The following is a 13,483-nucleotide window of genomic DNA, read 5'->3' as shown; positions in this document are numbered from 1 at the left end:
ACTTTCCCACTTCCAGTGTTTGTTTTCCCTGCCACCCACCTTCTAAGGCCATCATCTTGCGCCCAGGCGCAAAGCCCGTGGCTCCGCCGTCCTGCAGACCGCCCGCCGTCACCGCAATGGGATTGCGCTGTCGTTGCTGCTGGCCGGCCGGTTCCTGGCCTGAGGCCACCGCTACGGCGGTAGCTTGTTGCGGCGGCGGTATGGGTATTCCCGCAGCCCGAAGCGCTTCCTCGAGCTGCGCCATGCGCCGGTTGTTGTGATCCACGTCACGAACCACCTCACCTGCACGTGTGGGGTTAATGAGATGGAGAGGGTGACTTGGTTTCATGTGGCAAAGGTTGAGTTTGTAAGGCCGAGACGAGCCAGGAGGCGGATGGGCGGCACACATTGCTTACATTTACATGGCAGCAAGGAAATGGGAAAGGATAGACAAAAGGAATCAGAGGGAATCAGAGGGAAAAGGGAATGAAAGAGTCCAGAGCGGCTGCCCAGGGAGATCAGGGTAGCTAGCAGCAACAACAGGAGACCGCATGAGAAACGAAGCTGGGTCGCGGCGAAACATCCCCTTTTCACATCTCAGGCCATCAAAATGAACTTACTCCACGAGCCATGTGCAAAATTCCGTAGTTGCGGTAACTCCATCTCCGGACGTGCCGGCATGATCCTTGGAGGATAGGGCCTTGAGCACATCAAGCCCCAATTGTGTCAACCCTTTTTATTATGGCGGCACCCGCCGACCGCAACTCACCCAGGTTCTTGACTTCCTGTCCTGGTTGTCTTGGCTCCCTGCCCGGTGCGCCCCACGGCTCCACACCCGTGTTGCGGCCCTCCGCCGGCGCCACCGCCACGGCCTTGGCGACCTCGGGGGCTGCAGCAGCCACCGGCACCACACCGGCGGGGCTCATGCCCAGGAAGGCCTGCACGCGCTTCAGGTCATCCGCCATGCGGGCGAGCTCCAGTTGCGCAGGCTCGGGGAGGCCTGTTGGGGGGGGGGGGGTCCATGATAGTGAAGGAGTTGAGCTTTCTCCTTTCCCCCTTGGCATCGAGGGACTCGCGAGCGAGGGCGAGAAGAGAGATGAGCGAGAACGAGAACCAAAATGGCACACCGTCACAACTCCAGAGGACGGGGGCCCGTAGGCTTGTAAAGGCTACGTTATCCTTGTGCACCTTGTGCACCAAATAGGGCTCGACCAGATGCAATAGTCCTACAGAAACCAGGCTCGGTGTGGAAAGTCACCTCTTGTTTTGGAGGTGACGTTTTGAAAGTGCAACACGTTTAAAGTGTAAGAAAGGAAGACAGCTAAGGGCCTCTGGAAGGGAACTCCCGGTTTGGGTGTTTCCTGCTTGGGAAACTCACGAATACTTATGATGGTGCAGGGTAAGATACGTACAGTCAGGAGGTAACCGCGGTGCGGCGGAGAGCGCTACCTCCGCAGTCACACCCCAGGCTGGATATATGACGGAGAAAGGTGCGACCCCGCATGTTCAACCGGGACCAGCATCACCGGTAGCCGGCGTCACTCCCTATCGGCGTCATGGAGATACAGGATCCCATCCATCCTGCTACTCGCAAGCCATGCAACACCCAACCAAGCAACAGCCAGCAACAACCAACCAAGCAACAGCCATGCAGCAACCAACCAAGCAACAGCCATGCAACAACCAACCAAGCAACAGCCATGCAACACCCAACCAAGCAGCAGCCATGCAACACCCAACCAAGCAACAGCCATGCAACACCCAACCAAGCAGCAGCCATGCAACACCCAACCAAGCAACAGCCATGCAACACCCAACCAAGCAACAGCCATGCAACACCCAACCAAGCAACAGCCATGCAACACCCAACCAAGCAGCAGCCATGCAACACCCAACCAAGCAGCAGCCATGCAACACCCAACCAAGCAACAGCCATGCAACACCCAACCAAGCAACAGCCATGCAACACCCAACCAAGCAACAGCCATGCAACACCCAACCAAGCAACAGCCATGCAACACCCAACCAAGCAATTGATAGATTAACCAGTGATGCGGCGGCGTACCGTACCTTCAAGCGACGGCAGCAACTTCCGCCCAGGCGCCGCAAAACCCGTGGCTCCGCCGTCCTGCAGACCGCCCGCCGTCACCGCAATGGGATTGCGCTGCCGCTGCTGCTGGCCGGCCGGTTCCTGGGCTGGGGCCACCGCTACGGCGGTAGCTTGTTGCGGCGGCGGTATGGGTATTCCCGCAGCCCGAAGCGCTTCCTCGAGCTGCGCCATGCGCCGGTTGTTGTGATCCACGTCACGAACCACCTCACCTGCACACATGCCAGACAGTGAGGGAGAGAGAGAGGGAGAGGCAGAAGAAGGGGAGAGGGAGAAGAGGGACAGGAGAGGGACAGGCGAGGGAATGAGGAAGAGGAATGCGCTTTGTTACCGTTACCACAAATCGCGTCTTGATGTACAAGAGGTAAAACCAGATGGTTGTCCAACGCATCAGAGGGTAGGTTCATCACAGAGCAGTTCGCAGGTTGCGCAAATAACATTGAAGGCCAAGAAAGACTCGGCTAACACGGCAACAAAGACGGCAGACGAGCCCTTTCAAATGACCCCCTGCATGTTCCCCAACGACCTCCCGCTGGCCGCTGACCCGCCGACCGCAACTCACCCAGGTTCTTGACTTCCTGTCCTAGTTGTCTTGGCTCCCTGCCCGGTGCGCCCCACGGCTCCACACCCGTGTTGCGGCCCTCCGCCGGCGCCACTGCCACGGCCTTGGCGACCTCGGGGGCTGCAGCAGCCACCGGCACCACACCGGCGGGGCTCATGCCCAGGAAGGCCTGCACGCGCCTGACATCGTCCGCTAGCTGTGTGACGACGGGTGATAATGCTTCGGGCATACCTACATACAATTCATCGGGCGTCCAAGGGATATATCATTATCAGGGCAAGTAGGACATCATTAAGGCATACATACATATATACATATGTACATATATATGTTTGTTTATCATAGTCAAATAGGCAAATCCACAGGGAACCATATGCGTTGGTACGTAAAGCGGCGGTAGGGTTTCTCGGACGGGTCCAAAATGTGTGTGTGTGTGCCTAAACCCTGCCGACGCCGACACCCGCTTGCGCTGCCCGCGCCTGCAATACTTACGTGCCGCGTCAACCCCCCTCACCTTCAACAGCCGCGCCTGGCCTGCGCGCCGGTGCCGCAAAGCCCGTGGCTCCGCCCTCCTGCAGACCGCCCGCCGTCACCGCAATGGGATTGCGCTGCCGCTGCTGCTGGCCTGACGGTTCCTGATGTGAAACCGCCACAGGCTGCGCACCGGGCGCTGCCGGGTAGTCAGTCGCCCACGGGATCTGCGCCCCCATTGCCATCAGCACTCGCTCGACGCCCTCCTGTCGCTGCTTGTTGTCTTGCACCTCACGGACCAGATCGCCTACATGAACGAGAGCAGCAGAGAGAGAGAGCGCCTCAACATGAGCGTCATGCAGGGCGTATGGACACAAACGGGGAGGAGCACAGGCCCCTGCCCTTGCCCAATGCGACACCAGACGCTGCCAGTGAAGGACAGCGCAAGGACCGTAGCAGCCACGGCAAGGCGAGCAAGACCCATGCCCCCGTATGCAACATGGCCCATCGATACAACACACTTACTCAGCCTGTCGACCTTCGGCCCTTCCTTATCGTCCCCGCGCGGCCCGGGCGGCGTGCCCCACGGCTGCTGCGGCCCAGGCGGCGTCGCCGCTGCCACCGGCGACTTCGCCACCGGCTCGGCTTGCGGCGGTGGTGGCGCGGCGGGGTCAGTGGACACGGAGCGCATCCCCAGGAAAGCCGTCACTCTGCGCAGGTCATCTTGCATGGCGCCCAGGTGGTCCAAAACAGGCTCAGGAACACCTGGCGCACCGGGAGGAAAGAAACCAAGACGCCATGCATCAAGACCAACACCAGGACCAACACCAACACCAGCACTTGGGCATATACGAGCGCGCGTGAGCATATTGACGTGCAACACCACATTTAACGGTGTGCTTACAAAAGCAAGGGTTCATTGTAACATTCGCAGCTGCGCTGGAAGCTCAGGTTCTGAAGTCTACACGGCAAAAAAAAAGAAGCTTGCGATTTTTACTGCAAAAAAGCGCGCAGAGCGCAGCAGCACATGCTCTGCTGCAAAGCGCCAGAAGAGCACGCACCTTCGATCGCATGTAGCGGCTGCAGCGGCCGCTTTGGCGCCCGGAGCCCGACGGCGTCGGGACGCTCCACAAGACCTGGCGACACCATGATAGGGTTGCGCTGCGGCGGGGCACCCGCGGCCACGACGCGCACTGCCGGACCGCCCTGCGGACAACCAAAGGACACAGGGTTCAGACGGTCATCTTAAAATTAATTCCATGCAGAGGGTCATGTTAAAAAACAAAGTAACTAACCGCCAACCCAACCCCAACAGGATTCACGACGCCTCAGCACACGTGTCTACAGTGTGTCTCGACAGCTCTTAGATCTTGGACCGACCTCACCTGCTCCGCAGCGGCCGGTAACGGAATGTTGGCCGCACGCATGGCCTCCTCCAGCTCGCCCTGCCGCCGCTTGACAGCGTCCAGATCGCGCGCCATCTCCCCCACGTTGGCGTAACCGCCTGCCCGCTTCACCTGCGCTCAACCGGGTTCGATATTGGTCCGGGTTCCACAACTACTAGTCAAACATGCATGCATGCAAATCCCGGGCGCCTCCGGGGCGGCATGGATCCAGATGGGCACCATGGGACGAGACAGGCGGGCGAGCCTTTTTGGCCCCGACAACAGGCATATAACCGGCCCGACAACACGTAACAACATGTTTGTCTAGTGACAGGCCCCATCCTCCAACACGCTCCGGGGCCATACCCCCGCTGGCATATTCTGCTCCGGGGCCATACCCCCGCTGGCCATACTCACCAAAGCACCCAGCCAATGACTTAAAAGGGCTCACCGGGTCTACGTCCACGTCGCGTGAAGTGTGGCCCGCACGGCCCCATAGCTCCGAAGCTCCTTGCCCGGCCTTTCCGCCCTCGGCTGCGCCTCCGCGGCCGGTGGGGCCAGCGGCGGCGGCTACGCCGCCGCTGCCATCAGGCATCGCCATCCCCAGGAAGTGCTTCATGGTTCGGACCTCGTCCTTCAGACGGCCCACATCGGCCTCCAGCGCGGCAGGCATCCCTGCTCACATGCCATTTGGCGGATTTGTGCGGAAAGGAGCGTGCATCGTCATCATCAGGGGTTAGCCGCGATCTCACAACTGGAAAAAACAACAACACGAGCGCTCGAAGGAAAAACAAACAGGTTGAGGGAATCCGCGGGTGCCGCACACACAACAATTAATATGTGCCGCATCATTAACACCCACACACACCCACACACAAAAATTCGCCCTTGCTAGCTTGTCGTACGCGCTGATTACTCAATACGCCGAAAACACAACAATTCCTCAAGAGACGACATGAGACAGGAATTAAACCAAAGCCGCTAAGATTAAACACAAAAACTCGTCACATCGTCCTTTCCAATCCTGCATCATTGCACTCACAGACTGGCAGCATCATACAGAATCCGTCTTGCATTCTCCATTACGCTGCCCTAGAATTCCCGCTTCCAACAGCGCCACCGTCAGCCCAGCCTGCACGCAAACTTACCCTCCTGACCAGGCTGGATCTTTTGCGGAGGGGCTGCAAAGCCCGCGGTGCCGTCGGCGCCTGCACCACCCGCCGTGACGTTGATGGGGTTGCGCTGCCGAACCGCCACGTTGGCAGCCTGAGGTCCGAGGCACGTGGTAAGGAGCAGGACCAGCAGCTTTGTTGACGGAGTAACCACACACACACACAACAAACGTAGATCTAGACCCAGGCAAGAACAGGCAGCACATGGGGGGTTGAAAAAGTGGAAAATTGGATATCACTCTCCTTGCCAGCTGTTAAAGAAATCGCAGTGAAACGTGAAAAAGAAGGCAAGGAGGCGGGCATATTTTCCCCGCCAGGTGGCGGGAAAAAAGCGAGCTGGGAGCGTTCTTACGATAGCCAGAACGGGCACACGCGAGTACCCTGCATGCAGACACACCTCAGCTCCGCCGCCCACCGCCGCCGCCACCGCTGCCGCCTCCACTGCCGGATTCATCACGCCCGCCGCCTTCATCGCCTGGCCCATCTGCGCTACCTGCTTCTTGAGCGTCTCCACATCATTGCCGACCTGGCTCAGACCATCCACGACTGTGCCGCCGTTGCCGAAGCGTCCGCCGCCGCCGCGGCCAGGCGCGCCCCACGGCGCCTGCATGCCCACCCGATCCGGTTCCGCTGACAGCACGGCGGAGGTTCCTGGCGGAGGCGGTGCCGCCGGCGGCGGCGACGCTGCCGTTGGCTCCAGGGGCCCTCCCAAGAAGTGTGCCATGGTACGGACTTGGTCTCGGAGCTTCTGATACTCAACGGGGTCCAGTCCGCCCGCATCAAATGTCCCTGGACGCAAGGACATAAAAATCGTGGTAAGGACCGGTGCCCAGCGATTACAAAACGACGGAAGTAAAAATACCATGAAATGACAAAGACACTTGGCTAATCAAGTGTGCGGTCATCACCACCATTACACAACACACACACACACACACAAACCTTCAGTCTGCAGCGGGAGCTGGCCGTGCTTGGCCGGCGGCTGTAGCGCGCCCTGGGGCTGCTGTAGCTGGCCCGCGGTGACGGTGATGGGGTTGCGGCCGCCGACTGAAGTGGGGCCGTCCTTGGACGGCTGCACGGCCTGCAGGGCCTGTGGAAAGGACGATGACGGGGAAGCGGGGTAGATGGCGACGATGGAGCTATCGGTCAGAAGGATGGTCAGGTCAAAACCAGGTAAGTTTACGGCCACCTAGATGTGACCCTGGAGGAGAGCTGTTCAGTTGCAAAACAAGGCCAACCGGGAGGAGTGAAAATCCTTCCTTCCTGCAGCCCTGTCCGCCAGCCCGCCTGCCCACCCCGCGGCGGTTTTCATTTCCTCTCCTAACAACAACCACCCTCTTTTTTGGTTTGCCTCACCGGAGCGTGTTCGTTGATGAAGTTAGTTAGGTTGTTGGTGTTGCCAATGTTTGTCCGAAGCGCCGCGTCGATCTGTAAGTGTTCAAAATCGAATTGAAGGGAGATGGCAAGGTTGAGCGCCCGAGGGTGCCTTTTCATAATATGGCCGGGGTCCAAGAACGAACCCAAAACGGCAAAAGAGAACAAACCAACCAACTAACCAATAACGATAACTAGCTACGGACCAGGATAAGTTCTTAAACGTGAACAAGAAAGTTGGCGTGGCAGCGGAATTGTCTCCACGTCACTGTAACCACCCCTCTGCACCACGGCCCCCCGCTCCCCGGCACACCCCCGCACACTGACCGCCTTGACATGCTTTCGCAGCGCATCCACATCCGACGCAACCGCTACCATCGCATCCTTCAGCGGCTGCGGCCCTCGCCCCGTATCAGCCCACTTGCTCTCCTCAGCTGCCGCTGCTGCCGCCGCTGCTGCCGCCGGCGCCACCGCCACCACTGCCGCCGGCGCCGAGGAGGCCGCCGCCGCCGCCGCCGGCATACCCACAAAGGCCTGGACACGGCGCAGCTCATCCTTCAGGTTGCGAACCTCCGCGTCTGGCAGAGCCGCAATCGACAGCTCGCCGGCTGGCTGCTGTGGACGGCGACCCGGAGCAAAGCCGGCCGTATCCGCGGCCAGGTTGGGCGCGCCCACAGTCACCTGCGCAAAAAGCAACGACGGAGGCTGAAACGATTACGCGAAACAGGCGAAAAAACGAAGACGACCGTGATAAAAGAACAGAGACGGAAAAGCGCATGCGCGCATCTTGCAGCTAGACAAACAGACAGAGGGTGCTGCTGCCAGCAAGTGCCTCGACGAACACACCGTGCCCCCCACAATCTTGGTTGATTGCCCCGTCTTCCCGGCCCAACTGCTGCCAGCTCAGCTCAATCACCCCAAAGCTTTCGTGCCTCCCTTGCCCATACCACAAGCCATACCTGCACTGCATTCCGGCCCTGACCCTGCGTCACCGCCTGCACGGGCGCCGCACCGGGCATCACCATCATAGCCGCCGCCGCCGGACCGCCGGCAGCTTCCGCACGCAGCGGCTGCGGCCACTCGCCGTACCCCGCACGCATCTGCTCCACCTGCTTCCGTAGCTCCCCAACATCGGCCTGCACGCCCTCCACGCACCGTTTTACTTCCTGCGTCTCCTCTTTGATCGTCTTGCGGCCCGGCTGGCCCCAAGGCTCGTTAGCCGTAGGCTCAACACGCGTCGGCGACGCCGCTGGCGGCGACGGCAACGGCGACGGTTCCGCTGCAGCAAGAGCGGGCGGCGGCGGCACACCGATGGCAGCGCAGAGCTCCCGTACGGCGCGCTTGAGCCCGTGCTGCTCGGCGGCGAGGTTCTCCAGGTGAGGCTCCAGAGGTACGACACCTGACGGCGCCGGCTCGCCGCGGCGCATCGGCGGCGACAGACCCGGTCCCGCATCCGGGGGCACAAGACCGCCGTCTACGACGCGAATGGCATTGCGCTGGCCTGTGCCAACGGCTGGTGCGGCGCCGCGCTGGCCAACCACAACCGGCCCGCTGTCACTGTTGCCGCGCGCATTCAGTTGCGCCGCTAGCGCAGCCACCTGCGCAACGACATACCGGTATCACACGCACGCATGCCACGCAGCGGGACAGCTTCCTTCGGTTGGTTGTAAGCCCCAGAACCCATGCCACGATGGTGACGCCATGACAAGATGCCAACGACGGCCCCGAAGCCAATAAAACTGACGACGGCGCTGATGGCCCCGAAGCCGATTGCCGTCATGGGAAGGTAAAAAAATCCCCATAAAATCCAAAAACCAATGATCGTTATCCTTCCGACTTTCAACTATTAACGGCCAAGAGCAGCAGCAATTCTATGCCCGTAAGGCCACAAAGCATTTATATGCCCATAAGGCCGCAGCAATTATGTGCCCGTAAGGCCGCAAACTCAGCAACACACGCACCTCCCCTCGGGTCTGGTTGAGCATGTCCAGCAGCAACCCCACCGTGGCGTTCTTGCTGCGCATCTCGTTGGCCAGAGCGGCCAGCCGGCGGTCCAGCTCGGGATCGCCGGTGGGCACCAGCGCTGAGAGACAGAGAGAGAGAGAGCAACAATCGGAGTGTGGAACGTGGCGAAGCGAGAGAGGGCGTGAAGGAGTGAAGGAGCGCGAGAGGGAAGGAGCGCATGCAGGATAAAACCAGAGGGAGGAAAAGCGCAGCCCATTACGAGATTTCCAGGGGGGAGATTTCCAGGCAAAAGCATCCACACGAAGGCATACCCCATATAAGAAACCGGACAGCTTGCGCGATCAAGCGATACGCTTGCGCCACGGCACGGCACGGGTGGTGTAGGGAATGATGCATCGGGGGTTCGCAGCTTGCAAGCGCGGTGTCGACGGCGGCGCACCTGGTGTCGCATCGCCAGCATCGCCAACCTTCTCCATCTTGCGCTTATTGGGGTCAACTTTCAGGAAGGCCGTCTCCGGTGGCGACGCCGCGGAGGAACCCGGGGGCGGCGGGGCCGGCGGCGCAGGCGACGGCGCGGTGTGCATGCCACGAAGCTGTTTCAGCACCTCCGCTGCAGCACAAGAGGAAGGCAAGGCCAACCAGGCCAACCAGGCCAACCAGGCCAACCGGCAGCGCCGGCAACGGCAGCAACGGCAACGGAGGTTCAAACACGGCCAGGTAACCAAAAGAGCTCCGCTTTCCGTCGTCATATAGCTAAGCTACGCGCACATCACCCATCGGCACCCATCGCCCCAAACGCCCGGTTTTCCCACTTCCCAACCCACATCCACACCTTGTCATTTATCCCGGGCCCTTCTCCCCTTTTCCCTCCCGCCACACCCTTCCCTGTAGTAGCCCCTCCTCCCCCCCACTCCTGACGTCATCAAGCCCCCGGCGCAGTACGCACCAAGCGCCTCGCCGTCCGCGTCCGCATCCCCCTTGCCAGCTGCGCCCTCCAGCACTCGCACGCGCTTGTCCAAATTAAGCAGCAGCCGGCTCATCCATTCACCCTGGGTTGCGTTGACCGGCTCTAGCGGGGAAATGACCCGTGGGCCATCCGGCTCCGTAACCCGCGCCGCAGCATGGCGCCCCGGCGGGCCCCATGAGGGCGAAGTGGGGGCCACGGCGGTCACGGGCGGGTCGTCCGGGAACTCGGGCGTGCGCGTCCCCACGGGGTTGCGTTGCTTCGGGGGCGGCTCACTCTGCACATCACACATACATACACACATACATGCACATTTACATGTACTCATAAACACACGTGTGCGTGTAAACCAATCAACTAAGCCGCGTTTGCTATCGTGCGTGTGTGTAACAGGCAGGACGTGTAGGAAATCGCGTATGCAGGGTGACGGAAAAAGTGATACATGCGGGAAACAATTCACTCAAGCCGGGCTTGCACACATGCAGACGTCTGTAAGCGTGCACAAAGTATAAAAGGTTGGGAAGGGGCTTGTCCTTTGATTCCAACCTCTAGTAGGGGGGCCCAGTGTGTCACCCATGTCGCCCTCGGTCCCCTAAAACGTCTTCGGCAAACAAACACCCGTCGGTGTCTTTCAAGGAGAAAACTCAGGGGTATCTGGGATGCCTCAACTCGCACTCACCGGCGCCTTGGGCTGCATGCGGATGCTCTCCAGCGCGCTCAGCCTCGCCAAGACCTCCGCCATCTGCTCCGTAAGCCGCTGTACCTGATCCGTCAGCGGACACCGCCCCGAAACCACGGTGCGGCCCTTGCCCTGCGGCACGTCCGGCAGCTGCGCGCCGGGACAGCCGGACTGCAGACAAAAGCATTCGGAACAGTCGCGGAGGGGAGAAGATTAGGAAGGGGCAAAGATTAGTAAAAGCCTTCGGCTTTTACTGTATAGGAAGGGTAAGCGAGAGAACCGCAGTGAGAAACGTGTATGTTGGCAAGGGAAGAACGTTCTCGAGACAAAGCTGTGGGCTAGCTAGGTGACGAGATGACACTAGGCCGTTAAGAGGTCTGTTAAAAGGTGTGGAAGCGCAAGCAGGAAGGACCAAGGACCAGAAGATGGCGGGTGTAGGGGGCATAACCGCTTTTTAACCCCCAGCCAACCAACTTCCCTTGCCTAGATACCCAAACACACCAGACCCCCCATCCAATCCCTAATCCCCATCCAAATTTCGAAAACACAACAGACCAGCCATCGCACCCAACCACGTACAGACGGCCCACCAGCACGCAACTAACGCACTAACCCTGTCCTCTCATGTACCTGCACAGTGACTGCGGCCGCCGCCTGTGCGTCCGTCAGCTTCTCCGTGAGCAGCTGCACTCGCTCAAACAACTCCTGCTCCCGCTGCTTCTGCTCCTCCACGCGGCTCTCCAGCGCCTTAACCGCAGCCGCCTGCTGCTCCACCACCTCCCTGAAGCCCTCCGGCGGCATCGCGGCCTTGCGCGCGCGCGGTGGCGCAGGCAACAGGGAAGGCTCCTGCGTCGCGGTGGCCGACAGAGGGGCAGCAGCGTTGACGTTAGGCAGGGTGGCAGAAACGGTGTGTTTTAATGATCTGAGAGTCTGTGTGCAAGCCGTTTCAAAAGGACTAAATAACGGAGTGCGATGTTGTATAAATGAGAGGGACGGAAATAATCGTCATACATCTCTACATGGCGCCACATAAGACGCAACAAGGCCGTTTCCCGGCCCACGTGCATCTACACGGCCACGTAACCCTAACACGACCCATATGTGACCCACAATATAGATAAAATAAAATAAAGGTAAACTCGTTGAGTACTTTCAAAATACACAGGTCACAGTTCCGCATTTTTTGGTACTCACTCAGGCCCAAGCTATAGCCCGCCCGCCATCCTTTAACTCCGCCATCCTTACCCTCAAGGGCCCTAATCTACCCTCTCACGTCAGCAGTTTTTTCCTTGGAATTTTGTGCGTAATTCCACCCTCACGCATACCCCAGCTCCACCACGTCTACGCACCAGCTGCCCGGGACTGTCCGGTTCGATGTGGACGCCGTTGCGCACAGCCTCGCCCCGCGGCCGCACCGCCACCGGCGCCGACAGCACGTCTACGCGGTTGCCGGGACCGCCGCTGTAGCTGGGCCCCTCCGCTGCCCGAATGAGCAGCTCCGAATCCGTGGACATGGACGGCGATTGCGGCTCGGCGGCACCCATAGCGGGCAGCTTGCCGCCGCGGGGGCGCATGGGCGAGGCCTTTGCGCGCGCGATGGCTGGCTCGTCCGGGGGCACTGCAGGGCATGAGGGCATGGCAGAGAGAAGGACCGACCCACGGGTCATTTTCATGGGGGGATGGGAGAAAGATGAAATATTCAGAAGGTGAAGGGTCAGGTTGGCTCGGGTGCCGGGTAGGGGATACGCCAGAGCTATCCAACTAACCTGCAAATCAAGGTGTAACACACACACGTACACACACGTGCATACACGTACATACACGTACACAATCGTACACACACGTACACACACATACAGACACACACAGACAGGCACACCTACTCGGGTGGGTACGATGACAGGTGGGCACAATGACAGGGGTTTATGACGACGTGGAACGCCCAGAACGGAAAACGCAAAACACAGGGAGCCAGGGCAAAGCACGGAGCACGGAGAGGCAGGGCGCACCTGGGTTGACGCTCTTGCGCGGCTGGGGCTTGCGCGGACTCTCGTCGTCGCTGTCAGGCGTCTCAATGACGGGGATGCCACGGATGTCTTGGCCGCTGGTCATGGGGTTAGCGCCCCCCTGGTCCGCCTGCGGTGTAAGGGTGTAAGGTTACCGGGGAGGGGAGGGGAGGGGACAATGAAATGAAATACAAAGACTGAGAAGTAAAACCATGTGGCGCACGGTATGTACGGAGTGCCTCAACCTCAAGGCCATGAATCTAAAACGTAACGTCCAGGAGAAATTCCTGGAAAACAATTGTGAAACAACGTAAAACGCTCAGATAACGTCCGTCCGTCTGGCAGAAGTGTGGCCTGGCCTTATTACATTCGTAACATAGTGTAATGGTAGCATCCTGGGGCCCCGCACATTTCCAACATGCAGTTTCCACCTGACCCGGCAAAGCTCTCGTCGGTCGCTTTCCGGGCGATGAAATGCGGGCACCGTCGCGACTCCTCCCTGCACCTGATCTGTCACTTTCTATCCTATAGGGCGCATTAGACGCGACCGACCCCAGCAACCCCAGCAGCCTAGACCAGCCCAGCCTCGTTGGAGCCTGTGCGTGTCTGTCTTACCCATTCACATACCACCCGTACCTCTACCCCGCACCCCCTCATGGCTACCTCTTCCCCTACCTGCATAGCCTTAACCCAGTTGGGCACGCCGCCATTAGTAGAGGCGCGCGCCTTGATGGGCGATGCACCTGCCCGAGCCAGAGGGTCGCCCCTCTTGCCCTCCGGCATCTGCGTACCAGCGGCCGCAGCCACCGCAACAATAGG

General features: G+C 59.9%; 1 protein-coding gene across 1 annotated transcript in view; it reads right to left on the bottom strand.

Annotated features, from left to right (window-relative positions):
* VOLCADRAFT_87941 (uncharacterized protein) overlaps positions 1-13,483 on the bottom strand; it is a gene marked incomplete at both ends in the record, with an annotated part of 29,507 nt that overhangs the window by 11,692 nt on the left and 4,332 nt on the right. The window contains 23 exons of the mRNA XM_002947572.1: positions 40-282; positions 749-979; positions 2,050-2,298; positions 2,649-2,768; positions 3,163-3,426; positions 3,645-3,884; positions 4,181-4,325; positions 4,505-4,636; positions 4,956-5,179; positions 5,653-5,770; positions 6,074-6,465; positions 6,619-6,766; positions 7,033-7,104; positions 7,579-7,731; positions 8,010-8,648; positions 9,012-9,133; positions 9,455-9,625; positions 9,962-10,256; positions 10,659-10,829; positions 11,289-11,504; positions 12,008-12,276; positions 12,668-12,794; positions 13,340-13,447. Coding sequence (XP_002947618.1) covers positions 40-282; positions 749-979; positions 2,050-2,298; positions 2,649-2,768; positions 3,163-3,426; positions 3,645-3,884; positions 4,181-4,325; positions 4,505-4,636; positions 4,956-5,179; positions 5,653-5,770; positions 6,074-6,465; positions 6,619-6,766; positions 7,033-7,104; positions 7,579-7,731; positions 8,010-8,648; positions 9,012-9,133; positions 9,455-9,625; positions 9,962-10,256; positions 10,659-10,829; positions 11,289-11,504; positions 12,008-12,276; positions 12,668-12,794; positions 13,340-13,447 — 4,849 coding nt within the window. The remainder of the gene's footprint in view (positions 1-39; positions 283-748; positions 980-2,049; positions 2,299-2,648; positions 2,769-3,162; positions 3,427-3,644; positions 3,885-4,180; positions 4,326-4,504; positions 4,637-4,955; positions 5,180-5,652; positions 5,771-6,073; positions 6,466-6,618; positions 6,767-7,032; positions 7,105-7,578; positions 7,732-8,009; positions 8,649-9,011; positions 9,134-9,454; positions 9,626-9,961; positions 10,257-10,658; positions 10,830-11,288; positions 11,505-12,007; positions 12,277-12,667; positions 12,795-13,339; positions 13,448-13,483) is intronic.

This window comes from Volvox carteri (genome assembly GCF_000143455.1).
Source record: "Volvox carteri f. nagariensis unplaced genomic scaffold VOLCAscaffold_7, whole genome shotgun sequence".
Classification (NCBI taxonomy): Eukaryota; Viridiplantae; Chlorophyta; class Chlorophyceae; order Chlamydomonadales; family Volvocaceae; genus Volvox; species Volvox carteri.
This window is presented reverse-complemented; position numbering and strand designations above follow the sequence as displayed.